Source organism: Canis lupus, chromosome 32, assembly GCF_048164855.1.
Source record: "Canis lupus baileyi chromosome 32, mCanLup2.hap1, whole genome shotgun sequence".
Taxonomy (NCBI): domain Eukaryota; kingdom Metazoa; phylum Chordata; class Mammalia; order Carnivora; family Canidae; genus Canis; species Canis lupus.
In genome coordinates this window covers 19277394-19292669 of record NC_132869.1, presented here as the reverse complement: position 1 = coordinate 19292669, position 15276 = coordinate 19277394, and the positions used below count along the sequence as shown (strand labels likewise).

General features: G+C 38.0%; 1 protein-coding gene and 1 long non-coding RNA gene across 5 annotated transcripts in view; one reads left to right on the top strand and one right to left on the bottom strand.

Annotated features, from left to right (window-relative positions):
• The window catches only part of ATP8B4 (ATPase phospholipid transporting 8B4 (putative)), a 236410-nt gene extending 228494 nt beyond the window's left edge, over window positions 1–7916 (top strand). For all 4 annotated transcript variants that reach the window (XM_072808445.1, XM_072808446.1, XM_072808447.1 and 1 more), the window contains 3 exons: window positions 1226–1364; window positions 3488–3618; window positions 5640–7916. In XM_072808445.1, coding sequence (XP_072664546.1) covers window positions 1226–1364; window positions 3488–3618; window positions 5640–5921 — 552 coding nt within the window. In that variant the 3' untranslated portion in view covers window positions 5922–7916. The remainder of the gene's footprint in view (window positions 1–1225; window positions 1365–3487; window positions 3619–5639) is intronic.
• LOC140622743 (uncharacterized) overlaps window positions 1–15276 on the bottom strand; it is a 120264-nt gene that overhangs the window by 7290 nt on the left and 97698 nt on the right. The window contains exon 4 of the long non-coding RNA XR_012022432.1: window positions 4740–4848. This is a non-coding gene — a long non-coding RNA (uncharacterized lncRNA). The remainder of the gene's footprint in view (window positions 1–4739; window positions 4849–15276) is intronic.

The following is a 15276-nucleotide window of genomic DNA, read 5'->3' as shown; positions in this document are numbered from 1 at the left end:
TTGAATCTTCTTTAATTGGTTGTGATTTTTCTATTCCTACCCACAGATTTTTCTATTCCTACCCACATCAGGCTACTGGTGTCTCTTGATGGGGATGAATTGACAGGTGGTGGTAGTTGAAGATTTTGGCCTAATGTCTTGGCAGCCAAATGAACTGGAAAACCAGTATCTCTGCTGAGGATGGATAGCAGGGCTCTCATTCTCAGGCCTCTTGAGAGAAAGAGCTGTCTTTTTATAACCTCTGCAGTTTATATCCAAGGCTACCAATATCTTTAATGGGGCAAGATTTTTTTTTTTTAAAGTAAACTATAAGTGGGAAGAGGAAGCATATCTCCATATGCAGAAAAGGATCTATTTACTATGTTAGTAGGACCCCCTCAGGAAGTGAGAAATTTGTGGTCTTGAAGCAGACTCTGCTAGAAATGCAAAACTTCACATGGACCACTTGGGGCCTGGCAGATGCAAATAATGTTGCCAGAACCTACTTGTTTTTCTCTGAAAGCTCAGGATTCATATTTGTCAATGGCTTCTTGATTCCCTGATAGGAGGCCATTTTTAGCTGTTGCCACAATGAGTTACTGGAAGAGAAAAGAGCTGTGAACGTGTTCCCAGGTTACCATGAATCCTCACTTCTGAATTTTATCCCAAAAGAGGATTAAGGATTTATTTATTATTAATTAAATAATTTAAGAAAAAGGATCATCAAAATGAGTAAGAATATTGATGTAAAACAGATTATATCCATGTAAAATAGTCATGTGAAAATTTATGTATAGACTATAAAATGTTGCATTGCTCACTACTGAAGATTTTTTTTTTTCACAACAGAAATGCTTTAAGAGCAATTTGGAAAGTAACTTTGAAATTAGAAATCATTGTTTTCTTATTCCTCACTTAAAAGAAGGTTAACAACGACAACAAAAAACCCACAAAAATAAACAAAAAAAAGAAGGTTAACATTTTATCTCCTGATTGTGATTCAATGTTGGCAGATATATTGCATACAGATATAAGTTCTGAAGTCAGTTGTCTACCACACAGTAGTCCACCTGACTTCGGGTCAGTTCCCAGTGTTGTGCAGAAAGTAGGAGTGCCTGTGGTTGGTTAGCAGCTAGATAGGTGCAAGCATCTCCTCACAAACAGTTCTAGGGAAACATCACTCAGTAAAATGATACTCTTTTATCCTCAAAGACCTCCCCTTTACAGTCCAACTTTACATTTACAGATAGCCTTGGATACCAGTTACTGGACTGTCATTAACCATGTCTTCATCTGGGGCAGCATTGCCACTTATTTCTCCGTTTTATTTACAATGCACAGTAATGGCATCTTTGGCATCTTCCCAAACCAGTTTCCATTTGTTGGTAAGTTGAGTCCTACTATCTATGAAGGCCTAGTGTCACGCTGTCATTTATTTGTCTTTGTAATTTATTTTCTGTGTCGGGTGGGACTAGGGATGACTAATAATCTTTTCTCTAGGAATGGATTGAATCAGGCATCTGAAAATTTTCAGGTCTGAGAAGAATTCAAAAGATTGATCTCTACTATTCCTGCCAGATGTAGAAGAATTATTGTGATAGCTTCTTATAGGTTCCTAACAGCCCCAATGCAATAGATTGTCCCTTTGCAAACAAGAGGCATAGCACATATACCCTACTTGAAGGCCTGTAAAAAGTTCAGGAATAATGGAAGAGAAAGAAATCTTAGGCTCTCCCTTTTATCCCACATTATCACCATGATCACTGCCAAAGTCCACCTGTAGAACTTACCTGCACTTAGATAGGAAAGAAATGATGTGTAATTTAGAGCAGTCTAAAAATTGCTGGATATTAGTCTAAAAGTGGCACAAAGAGTAGCCTCTATAGTTAGACAGCCAGGGCTCAGGTGTCAGCTCTGCCATTTAAATGCTACATGTACATGGAAATATTTAAATTGCACCACTCTTACTTAATATGTAACATTAATACTCTGCCAAAAGACTGCAACCACATAGAAACATGATGGTTATGAATAAGAATAAGCATATTATGAAAGAAAGACACAACTATTTTTAGGGAGTTTTTTTCTTTTTTCTTTTTATTTTCTTCCTTTTTTTTTTCTTTTGGTTGCCAAATCTGAAAGTTCAGTGCGTTGACGAGAAGACTTCTAGTCCTAAGAGAGCATTTTAGCACACATAATGAGACTGGAATGCCTCAATTGGAGAAAGTAGTTTGTGTGGGGACCACTCTTTCCAACTAAGCACATGCCATTCCAGGAATTAATTACTGAGCTCCAATGAGACTTCTCAAAAGTTAGATCAACATTGGGGTTTAAGAAAAAAAATTTCCTTAGTAGCCAGCAGCAAGCAGGAGTTTGGTTTTAAAATGAAGCTTATTTTCTCAGCCATGCCTGGGGGTACTAAGCTTCAAGGAGCTCAAAGAGACTTTTAACTTACTGAGTCAAATTTGTTTCTGCCCAGGCAACTGTATTCTACCATTCTTGGTGGGCAGAGTTTATCCTCCAAGCCAGAAAATGCAGACATACCAATCAGTAGTCAAGCCTTCATACCCAAAACACATTCAAATGGTATTAACACTTTAGTTTTGGGAGAGGGGACCTAGATAATTGGAGGTATTGCGGCAAATCTCTAGAAAACCAACAGGGACAGAAGTTTATTTTGGTGATATAAATAGGGTTGACATGTTCCTGTAGAATTTGCCTGTCTGCTTAACTGACCGTTATTGCTTTGTTTAAACAAACATCCCAGTATATGAGGTGTGAGTATCAAGTAAGTAAACTGGCTTCAGACTTTGGAATGAGTTTCACCACAGTATTGCACTAGCCTGTTGGATGGCTGCATCAACAGTCTGCCAGTGAGAGGAATGCTCTTTTCACAAATCCAAGAGCATCTCTGATCTCCTTGGAACCTTGAGTTCTTCAAAACTCAGTGAATGTCAGAGAGATCAGCGAGTCTGCCTTTGAGGCAGGTTTTCTGAGGCTACTGCCTGAATTGTCAAGGTTGGCCTGTAATAGATAAAGCTCTCCTTTTATGGCATAGCCAGTCACCAAGACCATTGAGATTGTACCTGCACCACAGACATATATTGTGTAGTTTTGATATGGCAATTTTATTCAAGAACCTATAAGAGCGAATGTGCCTTTTAAAAATAATGGCTGCTTTGTAGTCGAGGGATCTTGAGGCTCAGTGAGAGAATTCTATTTTATGAGTGAAGCTGGACTGAGTCTAGATCAGAGAACACTGGGCTCTGATTGGCTATCTCCAAGTGATGGGGCCATGAAGCAGTTCCCAAGGGTGATAATACCACTCTTGCCTTCTCATTGCCTCTGAACATACTATATACCAGGGAAGATGCCTAGTGGTGTTCTCCTTAGGTAGCCCAAACTTCACCATTTCAAAAAAAGACCTTATGAGAATAGACAAGGAGCCTATTCATTCAATAATTCAGCATATTTTTGTATAATTATGTATATTTTTCATTAATAATAGGAAATGCACGGCATTCTTTGACCCAGAAGTGCATCTGGCTTGTTATTCTCTTAACAACAGTGGCTTCAGTTATGCCTGTGGTGGTATTCCGATTTTTAAAGGTGGATTTATTCCCGACCCTGAGTGACCAGGTATGTGGCAGTGCTTATAAATACTTGAAGAGTTAGTTTTTGGCTCTTGGAATCATGTTCTTCTGTGCCTGATTTGGAAGCACGGGAAAGGGCTAACGAACTTCCCACTGGAAACATCCGTAGACATACGATATCCCATACCATAGATGGAATTGCTCACAACTGAACATACTAGTTTTGTGAATGTTAATGAAGATAAATGTCTAGACTAAATGGGGGTACAGAGTCATGAATTACAAGTTAGGTTGGGCATTTCTAAAAGTTGACTTTTGGGGCACCTGGGTAGCTCAGTCAGCTAAGCATCTGCCTTTGGCTCAGGTCATGACCCCTCGAGTCCTGGGATAGAGCCCCACATCCAGCTCCCTGCTTCTCCCTCTGTCCCTCCCCCTGCTTATATGTGCTCTCTCTCTGTCAAATAAATAAATAAATCTTTTTAAAAAATAAAAGTTGACTTTAAAAAAAGAAGCTTACTGGTGGCATTTTGGACAACTGTTGTAAGGCAAAGGCAAACTATGAGGAAAGTTATCGACATGGGGTCAAGTAAAGAGTAGAGTAAAAGAGGGACAAGGTATGAGGTGAAGGGACTATAAATTTTTGTAGAAGTGTAGTAGCTGATTCAAAAACATAGGGAGATGCCACCTTCTGAACAGATTAAGAAAGGGAAAAGCACCATGATGACTGGATTGAAAAACTATGAAGTTGAAAGGAAAACAGAACAGATTGTAGAAATTCTTAAAGAGCACATATTTCATGAGGAGAGTAGTAGAAACAAGACAATCTCAAGTTAGGTCTGGACCCAGACAGAGAGAAAAGGAGAGGGACACCTGTGTGGCTCAGTGGTTGAGCTTCTGCCTTCGGCTCAAGGTGTGATTCCAGGTCTGGGGATTGAGTCCCACATCCGGCTCCCTGTGAGGAGCCTGCTTCTCCCTCTGCCTATGTCTCTGCCTCTCTCTCTCTGTGTGTATCTCATGAATAAATAAAATCTTTTAAAAAAAGAAGAGAAAAAGGAGAAAGAAAGGGGAGACACTCATTTGTAGTCACATCATGAGAAGGGGCAGACACTGGTGGGATGGTGACCAGACCAATGATACTGAGACGAACTGAGGCAGAATGTCCCTTACCAGGATATCCTCCACATTCTGAGTCCAAAACATGCAAAGATTCCTTCTGATATGATTCACAGATTCCCCTGTTAGGTCTGTCCTTTTCCTTTGGCTCCATGAGCTCATTCTGAAATAAACCCAGAAAATGATGGATGAGCTGAAGGAAGGAAGATGATACTCATTTCTTCCAGTGTGTAGTCAGATCATGATTTTCTGTTTTTAATGGCTTTCTCCTGACCTCAAAGTCAGACTCCATGAGATCAGCCGAATCAGAGAACAGGGTGGCTTGCACCAAACCTTGGGTCTTTCTCTCCTCATTTCATGAGGGAAATGAAAGAAATGTTGGAAACTCACCCAAATGATGTTGAGTTCTTTAAAGGTCTGTATAAAAAAATCCAAAAGAAATCAAAACCCTGAAAATCTCATGATATACTGACCTACCACAAGAGCTGGGAATTTCTGACTCTAATTTTCTAAATTTTCTTAGTCCAGTTACTACTGACTATTGGATCTTGAGATTCTCTAAGAGGGAAACTGGGGGGATTGGGGGGATTAGGATTATAGATGGTTATACTGACTGTGTTTGGATGGTGCATGTTAGAAAATCGTTCTGTACCTACTCTTTTAAGATGGATGTAGAAGATGAACACAATAATGAAATTTGTCTTAACACTTCTTGCTCATTGAATAGTCTGTTGGTAGTAATAAAAACTGACCGGTGCCCATTGTAATCTTTTGGTTGGAAAATTCCTTGGTTTTTTTTTTTTTTTTTGTGAAACACCTCCTTTTACAATGAAGGTAAGTATTTTGTTATTGTTGATCTTTCTACTGAAAAAGCTTTCTCTTAATAAAGTGGCCCAGGGCCTGGAATCTGTCATTTGGATACATAATCTCACTCTGACTCTCCTTCCTCTCCAGATCCGTCAGAGGCAAAAATCTCAAAAGAAGGCAAGACCCTTACGTAGCCAAAGACCTCAGACTCGCAGGTCAAGCTCAAGAAGGTCTGGATATGCTTTTGCTCACCAAGAAGGCTATGGAGAGCTTATCACATCTGGAAGAAATATGCGAGCTAAAAATCCACCCCCAGCATCAGGGTTGGAAAAGACACCGTATAATAGTACTAGCTGGATTGAAAATTTATGTAAGAAAACCACAGACACAGTGAGCAGCTTTAGCCAGGATAAAACAGTGAAACTGTGAGTCAAGATGAATTTGAACCACATAGTTATTTTCACTTCAGCCGAAGCTGAAATTCAGCTGGCTCAAGCATTTGTGATCAGGGGCAGGGGTGGGGGGGGCAGATTGCCTCACTTAATTTAAATCTGTGGTAGACAGCTGCCAGTGCCCCCCAAATAGGAGTGCACTCTATGGGGAAACCAGGCCAGATGGTCACTGTCTAAATTGTGATTTGTTGGATAAAGGCCACACAATACAAGCAGAGGTTTTTTATCAACCTACATACCAACTGACCTAAACTTTAGAATCTTATTTATGGAGAAAAACTTGTAAATTGGCATATATGTTGAATGGATCTTCAAGTGGATAAAAGGGTGCATTCCGAAGGTAAACATCCCAGCTGTGAAAAGCATGCTTGTTGGCAGATCAACACATATATGTGAGATCAACCTTTCCTGAGATACATTTTTAAGATGTACAATGTATACCATGGTGCTTTCAGACTAAGAGCACCTTGTGGCTCTCTAGTCTTAATATCTACTACCTGTGTGTTCAGCCAGGACAACACATCACCTTTATGACCTGAAGAATAGAAAAACATGTTGGTGTTCCTCACTTTTTTTTTTTTTTTTTTTACTGGTCTAAAGACAAAGTAGATCAGAGCATCTTTACAGTGGGATAAACTGGGAATTTGGTCAAATGTATTCACAAAGCTCTCAGGGACATGTTCATGAAATGTCCAAGACAGGCTCTCTAGTAAGTATTCTAAACACCTTCCAATGACCTGTATAACAGCTTCAGTAGTAACTTACCCTGCATCATACAGAACCATTAATGAAACCAGCATAGCACTGGAATTACACACTGTAATGATAACATTCCGAGTACTGTATGGGCAAATACTTTTAGTATTTCCAATTTTAAAAAGTTCAGATTTGAAACCTAACAAATTAATAAAATCTTCAGTTACTATTTAAATACTCAGGCTTAGGTCATTCATAGTTAGTTGCTTTTGATATTTAGCTGTCATGCTTATAATTCAAATATAAACATATATAAAGTTCATTTTCTGGAAATGTTCCAAAGCAGATTTTCAGTCCACGTGAGAGACACCAGTGTAGTTCCTGTAAAAAGAATTCAGGCAGATTTGTGTTCAGACTCCAGCTCTAATGACTTCTTATCTCTATCACCTTGGGCAGATAATGTGCCTCCTATGAGACTCACTTTCTTCCTCTGTAAATGAGGATATACTACCTACCTCATGTGGTTGTTTGAGGATTATCAAAGCACAGATTCATAAATCATCGAAAACATAATTCTCATATGAATGGAGTGCTTCTTAACTCATCATCAGGATAACAGCAATTTGAAGAGATTGTGAAGAATTGGAATTTAATCAGTAGCAAAGGCCTTGACGAAATGAGATTGCAAAGTAAGATATTAAAACTGGTTAGCATCCTACAGAGAAATATAACTATCACCCTGGAGGTAAATTTTTCTATCAGAAAATACAAATAAGACATCATTATGCTTTATCAATTTTCTACAATTCAACATGCAACTTTACAAGGTCCTTAATCTGGTCTCTGTTGAATTATTATTCAAAGGTATCTTTCCCAAGTTCAGATGTCTCTTGGGTGGGTTGGATGGGTAATAGACTAGCATGATATTAATAGATGACACAATCTTTGTTTTCTTTTTGTTGTTTTTGGTTTTGTGTGGGTTTTTTTTTTTGTTGTTGTTTTGTTTTGTTTTTTTGATGGGGGAGAGTGTGACCATACTTTCCTAGTCAGAGATAATTTTTCCTGAATGGGATCAAATAATATATATGTATAAAACCGTAACACAGTGTTTTAATCATAGTAAATACTCATAGATACTCCCTTTCCCCACATGCCTGTATGGACTTACCCAGATACTAGTTTTCAGTGTCAAACTTATCTTTAGTTTCACTGTGTTTGCTTGCCTTTTGTGACATTTTTGAAAGATTTGAAAACTTCAGTAAATATTTTGGCACTACTGGTGTTTGATGTTGTATGTCTTCTTTATTGGAAACTCAGGGGAGATTATTTTAGTTGCAGTATAATTAACATTCAGTGTCATATTAGTTTCAGCTGTACAATATAGTGATTCAACAATTCTATACATTACTCAGTGCTCATCATGAGGAGTGTACTCTTATCCCCATCACCTATTTCACCCATCCCCTCACTCACCTCCCCTCTGGTAACCATTATTTTGTCACTATAGTTAAGAGTCTGTTTTTTGGTTTGTCTCATTTTTTTCTTTGTTGGTTTATTTTATAAATTACATGTATTAGTGAAATCATATGATGTTTGTCTTTATCTGACTTATTTCTTTTTTTTATCTGACTTATTTCACTTAACATTTTGCCCTCTAGATCCATCCATCCATGTTGTTGCAAATGGCAAGATTTCATTCTTTAAATGGCTGAATAACATTCCATTGTGTGTGTGTGTACACGCACACTTATCTATTCATCTATCAATAGATATGTGGGCTAATTCCATAATTTGAGTATTATAAATAATGTAAACAAACATAGGGGTGCATGTATCTTTTCATATTAATGTTTTTATATGCTTTAGGTAAATATCCAATAGTGGAATTACTGGATCATACAGTAATTCTATTTTTTATTTTTATTAAGTTTTATTTTAATTCCAGTATAGTTAACAGTATTATATTAGTTTCATGGGTATAATATAGTGATTCAACAATTTCACATAACACCTGGAGATCATCACAAATGCACTCCTCAATCCCCACCACCTATTTCACCTCCCCTCTGTGAACCATCAGTTTGTTCTCTATAGTTGAGTCAATTTTTTCATCTTTTCTTCCCTTTGCTCACTTGTTTTCTTAGAATCCACATATGAGTGAAATCATATGGTATTTGTCTTTCTCTAACTTATTTCATTAGCATTATAGATCCACCAATACTGTTGCAAGTGGCAAGATTTAATTCTTTTTATGGCTGAGTAATAGTCTATTGTGTGTGTGTATGTATGTATCATACCCTCTTTATCCATGCATGTACTAATGGACATTTGGGTTACTTCTATAATTAGGCTATTGTAAAAAAAAAATGCTGGTAAACACACAGGAGTGCATGGATCCCTTTGAATTAGAGTTTTTGTATTTTTCAGTTTTTAAATACCCAGTAGTGCAATTATTGGATTACAGAGTAGTTCTCTTTTTAAATTTTTGAGGAAACTCCATACTGTTTTCCACAGTGGCTGCACCCCGCCATGCATTCCCGCCATGCAATGCCCGGGTTGCATTCCCACCAACCGTGCAAGAGGGTTCCTTTTTCTCCACATCCTCATCAAAACTTGTTTCTTGTGTTTTGATTTTAGCCTTTCTGACAGATATAAGGTGCTATCTTATTGTAGTTTTGATTTGCATTTCCCTGATAATAAGTGATTTTGATTAGTTTTATTTTTGCTGTTTTTGCAATTGCTTCAGATCTATCTAGAAAAATATTGCTACAGTTAATGTCTGACCAATTACTGTCTGTGCTCTCTTCTAGGATTTTTATGGTTCCAGGTCTCACATTGGGTCCTTGGTCCAATTTTAGTTTATTTTTGTGTATGGTGTAAGAAAGTGGTCCAGTTATATTGCTTTACATGTAGCTGTCCAGTTTTCCCAACATCATTTGTTAAAAAGACTACTTTTTAGTTCCCTCATTGCATAATCTTGTGATTTCTTTGGGTCTTCTTTAATTTCTTTCATTTGCATTTTATCGTTTTCGGAGTACAGGTCTTTTACCTCTTTGGCTAAGTTTATTCCTAGGTACTTTATTATATTTGGTGCAATTGCAAGTAGGACTGTTAATTTCTCTTTCTGATTCTTCATTTTTAGTACATACCAATGCAACAGATTTCTGTACATTGATTTTGTATCCTATGACATTACTGAATTCATTTATCAGTTCTACCAGTTTTTAGGGTTTTCCATACATAGTATCATATTAACTGCAAATTGTGAAAGTTTTACTTCCTCTTTACCAGTTTGGGTACCTTTTCTTTTTGTTGTCTGACTGCTGTGGCTACGACTTGCAATACTATGTTGAAAAGATGTGGTGAGAGTGGATATCCTTGTCTTGTTCCTGATCTTGGGGCAAAAACCTTCAGTTTTTCACCATCAAGTATGACGTTAGCTGTGGATTTTTCGTAGATGACCTGTATTATGTTGAGGTATGTTCTCTCTAAATCTACTTTGTTAAGGTTTTTTATCATGAGTGGTCTTGTGCTTTGTCAATTGCTTTTTCTGCTTCTATTGAAATGATCATACGGTTTTTATATTCCCCTTATTGATGCAATGCATATGTATCACATTGATTTGTGGATACTGAACCACCCTTGCATCCCAGGAATAAATTCCACTTGATCAATGAATTTTTTAATGTACTGTTGGATGTAGTTTGCTAATATTTTTAGGATTTTTGCATCTATGCTCATCAGAGATATTGTTGTGTAGTTCTCTTCGTTTGTAGTGTCTTTATCTGGTTTTGGAGTCAGGGTAATGCTGGCCTCAGAATAAATTTGAAAGCTTGCTTTCCTCTCCTACTTTTTTTGGAATAGTTTGAGAAGAACAGGTATTAATACTTCTTTAAATGTGTGATAGAATTCATCTGTGAAGCTGTCTGGTCCTGAACTTTTGCGTTTTTTCTTGTTTTTTGATTACTGATTTAATTACATTGCTGGAAATCAGTCTGTTCATATTTTCTATTTCTTCTTGGTTTCAGGTTTTGGGAGGTTATATATTTCTAGGAAATTATCCATTCCTTCTAGGTTGTCTAATTTGTTGACATATAATTTTTCATAATATTCTTCTATGATCCTTTCTATTTCTGTGGTGTCCACCATTAGGTCTCTTCTTTCATTTCTGATTTTAAGTTCTTTGTCTCTTTTTTTTGAGTGTGGCTAAAGGTTTATCAGTTCTATTGATCTCTTCAAAGAACCACCTCCTGGTTTCACTGATCTATTGTTTTGTGGGGTTTTTTGTTTTGTTTTTTTAGTTTCTATTTCTTTTAAGATTTTATTTATTTGAGAGACAGAGCAACAGCACGAGGCAGGGAGGAGTAGAGGGAGCAGGGAGCCTGACGCAGGGCGCAATCCCAGGACCCCAGCATCATGACTTGAGCTGAAGGCAGATGCTTAACTAACTGAGCCACTTAGGCAACTCATCTATTTCATTTATTTTTGCATTAATGTTTATTATTTCCTGTCTTTTCTGCTCTTGTATTTTGCTTGCTTTTCTTCTATTACCTCCCTTGGGATTAAGTTTAGGTCGTTTGAAATTTTCTTACTTCTTGAGGTAGGCCTTTTTTTCTTTCTTTTTTCTTCTTCTTCTTTTTTTTTTTTTTTTTTTTTTTGGCTATATTCTTGCCTCTTAAGACTGCTTTTGCTACATCTGAAAGATTTTTAATCACTTTGTTTTCATTTTAACTTATCTCCGTGTATTTTTAATTTTTTTCTTTGATTTCTTGGTTGACCCATTCATTGTTTAGTAGCGTATTATTTAACCTCCATGTATTTGTGGGTTTTTTTCAGACTTTTTATCATGGTTGATTTCTAGATTCATAGTGTGCAATCAGAAAAGAGGCATGGCATGACATTGATATTTTATAGTTTGCTGAGACATATTTTGTAGCCTAATAGAGGATCTATTTTGGAGAATGCTCCTTGTGCACTTGAGAAGAAGGTGTACTCTGTTGTTTTAGGATGGAATGTTCTGAATATATCCGCTTCATCTATCTAGTCCAATATGTCATTCAAAGTCATGGTTTCCTTGTTAATTTTGTTTGGATGATCTACTCATTAATGTAAGTGAAGTGCTTTTTTTTAAATTTATTTTTTATTGGAGTTCAATTTAAGTGAAGTGCTTAAGTACCCTACTATTACTGTATTACTATCAATTACTTCCTTTGTGCTATTAGGGGCTTTATATATTTGGGTGCTCCTGTGTTGGGTGCATAAATATTTACAGTTGTTATATCTTCTCGTTGGATTGTTCCCTTTATGATTATATAATGTCCTTTGTCTGTTGTTACAGTCTTTGTTTTTAAAGTCTATTTTGTCCAGTAGAAATACTCCTACCTCAGATTTCCTTTCACTTCCATTTTGCATTATCTTTGGGTCTGGAATGACTCTTTTGTAGGCAGCATATAGATAGATCTTGCTTTTTTAACAATTCTGTCACCTTACATCTTTTGATTGCAGTGTGTAAGCCGTTTACATTCAAAGTACTTACTTGGTTTGTACTTATTGCCATTTTACTACTTGTTTTATTTTGGTTTTTGTAGTTCTCTGTTTCCTTCTTCTCTTGCTCTCTTCTCTCAGAGTTGGCTGGTTTTCCTTAATGATATAATTGGACTCTTTTCTCTTTATTTTTTGTATATCTATTATAAGTTTTTTATTTATGGCTCCCATTTGGCTTATTTATGGTATCTTATGCCTACAGGAGTTGATATCAGGTTGATGGTTGCTTAAATTAAAATCCATTCTTTACTCCTTTCACCTCCCATGTTTGAGTATATGGTGTTACATTTGACATCCTTTTATTTCATGAATGCCTTGGCTGATTTTTATAGATATAATTAAGTTTACTGCTTCTGTGTTTCCTACTTGTCTTACTCTTACTTTTTCCTTTCTACTCACCTGTCCTCTTTAACATTTCTGGTAGGTCTGGTTTAGTGGTGAGTTCCTTTAACTTCTGTTTGTGTGGGAAGCTCTTTACCTCTTCTTCCACTTTCAATGATAGCCTTGCTGGATAAAGTATTCTTGGTTGTAGGTTTTTTTTTTTTTTCCTGGCATTTTGAATATATCATTGCACTCCCTTGTAGCCTTCAAAGTTTCTACTGAAAAATTAGTGGAAAGCCTCATGAAGTTTCCCTTGTATGTAATGATTTTCATGTGCTGCTTTAAAATTCTTTGCAATTGAATTGCTATGTATGTTGGTGTGGACCTCTTTGGATTGATGTTGACAGTTCTCTGTCTCTCCTGGATCTATATTTCTATTTCTTTCCCCAGATTCAGGAATTCTCAGCTGTTATTTCTGAAAATAAAATTTCCCTCTCCTCTCTCTTCTTATTCTGGGATCCCTATAGAGTGAATGTTACTGTGCTTGATGGTGTCCTGAGTTCCCTAAGTCTATTCATCTTGATTGCTTTCCATTACTGTATCCTCCAGGTCATGATCCAGTCTTCTGTTTCCTGTAGTCTACTGTTCATTCCATCTACTATATTTTTAATTTCATTTATTGAGTTCTTCATCTCTGGATTGGTTCTTTTTTGTTTGTTTCTCACTGAGGTGGTTCACTCTTTTCTCAGGTCTCATGAGTATCTTTATGACTATTACTTTAAATTCTCTACTAGGCATAGGCATCTCCATTTCACTTAGGACTCTTGCTCTGATTTTGTCCCCTTCTTTCATTTGGGACATAATCCTCTGTCTCCTCATTTTGTCTGGCTGTGTCTGCTTCTTTGTGTTGGAAAGTCAGCTACACCTCCTGTTCTTAAAAGTAGTGGGCTAATGAAGAAGAGGTCCCACAATGCCCCACAGTGTCCCCTGTTCACCAGAAGATGGCACTTCAGGGGCATCTCCTATCTATATTGTGTGTACCTTAATATGGCCTGCAATCCAGTCATCTGTGTACTGTGGTCAGGGTTTGGTCCCTGGGGTCACCTTGACCTGAGTCAACCAGGTGTTTACCAAAGATGCAGTAGCACTGAACTGCAGGGCATTTTCCCTGTATTGTCTCCTGAGAAGCTATCACTGGTGGGTGGGGTCCGCAATCAAACCAGATGGGTTTGTGTTGGATGAGTGTGTGTTGTTATCTTCCCCTCTCTCTGGGGAGCAGGAATTACTTTGGAATGGTGCTGGTCCCTGCCAGGGCTGCTTGCACATTACTAGGCTCATGGCACTGCTTTGGGATGGGCTTCAGGTAAGGACATATGGAGGGGGAAAAATCTACAGGAGAATGCCAGAGTGGAGAATTCAATGTTAGCAAGGTTTGTGCAGGTTTGCTGTGGGAGGGGACTGGGAGACAAAGGTTGGATGGAGGCAGCATGTCTGCAAAACAATGTGGGGGTAGGACATGCTGCTGGCAAGTTAGGTAGCATGTGTTGGTGCAGCCTTGGTTTCTTCAGGTGTCTGTGTCTAGGCTATGGGGCAGGGGAGATAAATGGTACTTGCCAGCTCCTTTGTTCCTGGAAGTCTCCCAAGGATCCCTGTCCTTCCAAAAATATGCTCTGAGGTTAGTAAACAAATTTCATTCCCTATTTCCCAGATGTTTTTCAAGTTGCTGTTTCTATGCTATATCTCTACCGGCCTAATTATCATGTTCTCTCTTTAATGATGAGGACTCATTTTCTTCTTTCCCTCCCATGTCCCCTAGAGCTGAGCCTGCTGATTTTAAAGTTTTGGGTGTTAAGACCCACTGATTGTAAGAACTGGTGAAATTTGACCTTTCTGGCTTTCAAAACCAAATGATATAGGGATTTGTCTTTCCTGTGCCTGGGTTTGGGTCTTTTTCTTTACCCTCTCTGTGCCCCATTTCCTCCCACAGACAGTCCTGCGGGTCAGTTTACTTCCTGACTGCATCTCCAGCCTTCCTACCCTCTTAAATGTGTCTTCTTCTCTACATTTATCTGTGATTAGTCTTGTTCTGCTAACAATGAGGTCATTTTCTGGGCTATTTACACTAACATGGGTGTTATCTAGTTGTATCCATGGGACAAAGTAAGCTTAGAATCCTCCTAGTACAGTCTTACCTCGAAATCCTCCAGAATGTTCATGTTAAACTCATTTTTAGGAAGGGGAAATGGGAATTGTTAAAAAGGATAGGTAGAGAGGAGTCCAAGATGATGGAGTAAGAGACCTTAGTTTTGTCTGGTTCCAGGAATTCAGCTAGATAACTATCAAATCATTCTGAACACCTGCAAACTCAACCAGAGATCTAAGAAAAGAATAGCTCCAACTCTACAAATAGAAAAGTGACTACTTTCTGCAAAATAGGAGATGAAGAGAAATGAATCCAAGGCAATATATGGGAGGATAGATGGCAAGGGGAGGGAGCCTCCAGGAGCCAGCACTGGAAAGTGATATAACAGTGGAGCACAAAATCGGAACTTTTAGAATCTGCTCCAGTGAGGGATGTTCCAGCCTGAAAAATGTGCAAGTGGCTAAGCAGGCTGGAATTCTAGGTGGGACCGTATGATCTTGGGATCCCTGGGGTCACAGGAAGACTGGGGTGCCTGAGTATGGCAGAGTTCCCAGGCATCAGAGTGGGGAAGCTGGCTGCAATAAGCAAGCCCAGGAGAGGGTTGTCAGCTTAGGGGTGCCATAAACCT